The sequence below is a fragment of the Miscanthus floridulus genome, chromosome 16, assembly GCF_019320115.1.
Source record: "Miscanthus floridulus cultivar M001 chromosome 16, ASM1932011v1, whole genome shotgun sequence".
NCBI lineage: Eukaryota > Viridiplantae > Streptophyta > Magnoliopsida > Poales > Poaceae > Miscanthus > Miscanthus floridulus.
The window spans coordinates 36,548,677-36,554,361 of NC_089595.1; the positions used below are offsets into that span (position 1 = coordinate 36,548,677).

Below are 5,685 nucleotides of genomic sequence, written 5' to 3' on the forward strand. Positions count from 1 at the left end.
CCATCACCTTTAGCAGGGCCGACCAGTGGGTAGACATACCCTACATAGGGCGTTTCCCCCCTCGTCCCTCGACGCAACTATCCAGAAGGTGCTCTTTAGAAAGTCCTTGTTGACGGTGGCAGTGCTTTGAACCTACTCTTCGCTGGGGCCCTAAGGGAGTTGGGCCTCGCGATATCAGATCTCACACCCTTGGACTCCTCCTTCTAGGGTGTGGTACCTGGGAAGGGCATCCAGACCACTTGGAGAGATCACCCTACTAGTAAAGTCGGCACGGTAGGCAACTACCACGTCGAGCATATCAACTTCTACATCACCGACTTTGACACTGCCTACCACAACATACTTGGCCGGCTAGCTCTGGCCAAATTCATGGCTTGTATCACACTACGCATATCTGGTGTTGAAGATGCCTTCGCTTTGTAGGAGTCTTGGCTCTGTGGGACCAACCTCTTTGTTGCCTATGCCTGTGAGACAGAGAGGTCTCACTCTCGCCGAAGCCACTGACCTCTCCATCCAGATGGCTAGCATGGTCGCCAAGCCAAGACAGCACCCACCGATGACATGGAGATTCCAGAGCTAGAGCTTCCCCACACCTTCACCAAGTCCAAGGAAATCAAGGAGGTCAGCCTCAGCCTCGACGACGCCTCCAAGACCATGAAGATTGGGGCTCACCTTGACCCCAAATAGGAAAGCGCACTCATCTCCTTCCTACCTGCCAACACTAATGTGTTTGCTTGGAAACCTACAGACATGCTGGGGGTACCACGAGAGAAGATCGAGCACTTCTTGAATGTCTCGCCGACCACCAAACTAATCAAGTAGAAACTCTGCCGATTCACGCCAGACAAAAAGGAGGCTATTAGGGTAGAAATAAAATGGCTCTTAGCTGCCGGGTTTATAAAAGAAGTGTATCATCCAGATTGGTTAGCAAACCCTGTTCTCGTTCGAAAAAATAAAGAATGGAGAATGTGCATTGATTATACTGATCTTAATAAACACTGCCCTAAAGACCCCTTTGGCTTACCTCGGATAGATGAGGTTGTAGACTCTACCCGCCGGCTACGAACTACTCTCCATCCTTGACTGTTACTCTAGCTATCATCAGATCTCCCTCAAGGAAGAAGACCAGATCAAGATGTCATTCATTATGCCTTTCAATGCATACTGCTACAAAACTGTCCTTTGGACTTAAGAACACCGGGGCTTCCTATTAAAGGGCCATCTAGATGTGCCTCGACCAATAGATCAGCCACAACATCGAAGCCTACATCGATGATGTGGTTGTCAAGACCAAGACAGCCGACAACCTTATCATTGACCTTGAAGAAACCTTCACCAACCTAAACAAGTACCGATGGAAGCTAAACCGCAAAGTGCATCTTTGGAGTTCCATCCGGTATACTGTTGGGCTACATCATCAGTGCTTGAGGCATCGAGCCTAATCCTGACAAAGTCTCCACCATCACCAATATGAAACGGCCAATATGCATCAAGGATATATACAGAAGCTTACAGGTTGCATAGCTGCTTTAAGGCGCTTCATTTCATGCCTCAGCGAAAAAGGGCTACCTTTCTTCAAGCTCCTCAAGGCCTACGAGCGCTTTTCCTAGTCGGAGGAGGCAGACTCAGCTTTCGAGTAGCTCAAGTTGTTCTTAACAAAGCCACCGATCATGACAGTGCCAAGGCCAGATGAAACTCTACTAATATACATCACCGCCACTTCTTGTGTCATGAGCACAACTATTGTCGTCGAACACAAAGAGGCCGGGCATTCTTGTAAAGTACAATGTCCAGTTTACTTCATCAGTGAGATACTTAATGAGCCCAAAACTCGTTACCCACAGGTACAAAAGTTGTTATACGCCATTCTTATTACGTCGCGCAAACTCCAACACTACATCAAATACTACAAGATCGCTGTGGTCACTGAGTTCCCTCTGGGGGACATTCTCCGCAACAAAGAAGCCAATGGCCACATCATTAAATGGGCTGTTGAGCTTGACACCTATTCCATCGAATTCAGAAGTAGACCTACCATTAAGTCACAAGTGCTCACTGACTTCATCATTGAATGGATCGAGATCCAGGAGCCCATCGACGCTACTTGCCCCGAACACTAGGTGATGTACTTCGATGGCGCCCTTAACATCAACGGTGCTGGTGTGGGCATTCTGTTCATTACGCCGATCAAGGATAAGCTACGTTATGTTCTCTGGATGCACGTCTTGGCCTCCAATAACGCCATGGAATACGAAGCGTGTCTCCATGGTCTTCGTATAGCTGTCGAGCTCGGCGTCAAACGCCTCATGGTGTACGAGGACTCTGCGCTGGTTATCAACCAGCCCAACAAGGACTGGTCTTGTTCCAGCAATAAGATGGGTGCTTACTACATTGAAATCAGAAAGCTTGAAGGAAAATTCTATGGCATTGAGTATCGCCACATGGTACGTGACCAAAATCAACTCGCCGACCACTTATCAAAGTTGGGTTCTTCTCACGCCGTGATCCTACCATGGGTCTTCATTCAAGATCTCCTAGCACCATCCATCAAAGAACATAAGGAAGTCAAAGAGGTTCCCCCTGCCGAGCAGTTGGTACTTGCGGTACCTTCACCGGTCGCCGATTGGAGGGAGCAATTCATCAAGTACCTCACCAGCGCTGAGGTACCCATAGACAAGACTAAAACTAAATGCCTAGTTCGTCGAAGCAAGCTTTACATGTTGGTGGATAGCAGCTTGATGAGAAAAAGTGCCAAGGAAGGGATACTGCAGAAATGCATCACCCAAGAGGAGGGAGTGAAGCTACTTCTTGAAATTCACTCTGGTTCCTGCGGCAACCATGTGGCCTCGAGAACACTGGTCAGTAAGGCTTTCTGAGCTAGTTTTTATTGGCCCACAGCCATCACTGATGCAGAAGACCTCGTTCGACATTGTGAAGGATGCCAATTCTTCGCTAAGCAAATACACGTGCCAGCGCAAGAGCTGCAAACCATCCTAGCTTCCTGGCCCTTTGCATGCTGGGGACTAGACATGATTGGGCTTTTCAAGCCAGCTCTAGGTGGTTTCTAGTACATATATGTTGCCATTGACAAGTTCTCCTAGTGGATTTAATATAAACCACTCATCTCGGCTACTGCAAAGAAGGCAATTGAGCTCTTTGAAGATATCATCCATAGATTTGGTCTACCAAACAGCATCATCACCGATCTCAGAACTATGTTTACTAGCCATCACTTCTAGGACTTCTATGAAGACCATTGTATCTTCATCAAATATGTTTCTGTTGCCCATCCAAGAGCCAAGCTTAGGTCGAACGGGCGAACGGTATGATCCTTGATGCCCTAAAAAGCGACTATATCAGAAAGAAGAAAAGCACTCAGGTAGATGGCTCAAGGAGCTTCTAGCTGTAGTCTAGGGACTGCATACTCAAGCTAGTCGCAGCACCGGCGTGACTCCATACTTTTTGGTCTATGGCTTAGATGTTACTTTCTGAGCACCTAGAGTGGAAAACTATGATGAAGAACAGGCTGAGGTTGTTTAGTCTGAGGACGTCAATAGGGCCGAGGAAGAACGCCTAATCACCTGCATCCGTACAGCTAAATATCTAGAAGGCTTGCGAAGGTACTACAACCGAAACGTCAAAGGTCGTTCATTTGTTGTCGGCGATCTCGTTCTCTATAGAAAACAAAAAACTAAAGGGTTGCACAAGCTCTCTTCCCCTGGGAAGGGCCTTATGTCGTCAAAGAGGTTACTCGACTAGGTTCTTATCGCCTAAGTGACTTAGAAGGAGTCGATGTTCCGAACTCATGGCACATCAAACACCTTATACGTTTCTATCCTTGAAACACTCCAGATATGTACTCTGCAATTTTATATTTAGTAAAGTTTTTGGTCTCCATAACTTGTCTCTGTTTTGTCTCTATTGTGGTTTAACATCCACTTGTGGTCGCCGAGCTATATGCTACTTCATGACGAACTCCAATACGTAGTCGCCGTAACTGCGCTGACCACGTTTCTCCAAATCGCCGAACACGATTTCTCCAAATCGTCGAATATGTTTTCTCCAAATCGCCGAACACGATTTCTCCAAATCACCGAATATTGTTTCTCTAAATCGCCGAACACGATTTCTCCAAATCGCCGAACATGTTTTCTCCAAATCGCCGAACACGTTTTTTCCAAATCGCCGAACATGTTTTCTCCAAATCGTCGAACACGATTTCTCCAAATCACCGAGCATGTTTTCTCCAAATCGCCAAACATGTTTTGATCAGAGAGCAACATCCATTCTTTTCTGTTTCGATCTCTCCCTACACATGCTATGGGCTCCGCGCTCTGCGTTATGGGTGGTCGGTTGCGGTCCTCTAGTCACACTTGTTTTTCCTACATGTCTATGGGCTCCGTGCTCGATGTTATGGACTATGGGTCAGCCAAGGCTAAGAGTTCAACATAGAATACATTGCTCGGACGCTGCTTATGTTGCCTTTATCTCCAAGTTCGTATAACAACTGCCGAGCAGCACACGTTCTGCGCTGTTTTTTATGGAAAAGACCCAGTCACCGATTTTCCCTACATGTGCCACGGGCTCTGCGCTCTGCGTCATGGGTGGTCGGCTGCGAGTCCTAGGTCACGTCTATTACTCCTACACGTGCACAGGCTCCGCGCACGACGTTATGGACTATGGGCTAGCCAAGGCCATAGGGATCCGTAGCAGACCAAATGTTCAGATGTTATTTGAACTATGCATAATCGCGTTAGGTTTGAAACTACAAAGACTATTTCACCAAACTATAAGCAAACTACATATATTACATATACATGCACCTTATAGCATTTATTCGACGAATAATTGTTTCTTGCACTTTTGCGTGTTCTAATTACATCGTCAGGCCTTTATAGATGATAATCTATGAGCTGATTTCTGAGCTTCGCCGTTACCATCCATTTCACCAAACAGGTCTATATCATTGGCCAGCATCTTCGCTGCATCCTCCACTTCATCCTCCAGCTGCTGTGTCGCCGTGTCATCTAGCCCTTCGGCGAACCCACCCCCTATCCACTGAAGGTCGTGGTAGGGTAATGGGACCGAACAACTACAAGGACATGGGTAGTGACGGTCGTAATGGCATCACGGTTGAAGGTCTTGAAGTTCTCCCATGCTGCCTTGCACCTCTGGATTATGGTGTCGGGACATTGATGCCGATCGTCGTGCTGAGCGGCCGGTTCTAGATCGATGCAGTCAAGCACCGGCTTAATTGCGACGATTACAGTGTCGAAATTCTCCTTTTGGACCTTGGCCTCCTGCACTAGCACATCGAACTATGCTTTAGCTTTATGACGATAGCCTGCGAGAGTTACAATGATCCATTATACAAGGAAGCTACTCCAACAATAATTCTGACTAGGAGGAATTCACCTTTTAGCTCCTCAGCAAGTTTGTCCACCCGCTCTACTTCCTTTGCTTTCTCCTGGCGAAGTTGATCGATGGCCTGGTGCATCTGGCCGAGCTCAGCATCTTGCTCTACAAGCACACAAGTTGTTAACAAAAATGTGGCTGTTCAGCAATACCAAAGTACATTCATTGATGTACCATACTTGCTTTTTGTTTGGAAACACTGTTGAGCTATTTGCTTTTCCTCTCTAGCTGCTCGGAAGCACTTTTTAGTTGGTCGGAGACAGCGGCTAG

The 5,685-nt window shown here is 47.0% G+C and overlaps 1 protein-coding gene across 1 annotated transcript; it reads left to right on the forward strand.

The window, feature by feature from the left end:
• The first annotated feature begins 2,123 nt into the window (after positions 1–2,123).
• LOC136510585 (uncharacterized) lies at positions 2,124–4,763 on the forward strand. Its single transcript, XM_066504987.1, has 2 exons — positions 2,124–2,444; positions 4,758–4,763. The coding sequence occupies exons 1-2, from the start codon at positions 2,124–2,126 to the stop codon at positions 4,761–4,763; spliced, it is 327 nt and encodes a 108-aa protein (XP_066361084.1).
• The last annotated feature ends 922 nt before the right edge of the window (positions 4,764–5,685 follow it).

What these genes read in the sequence shown, in the direction of transcription:
- LOC136510585 (XM_066504987.1), top strand. Translation starts at nt 2,124, where the DNA reads ATGTACTTCGATGGCGCCCTTAACATCAACGGTGCTGGTGTGGGCATT.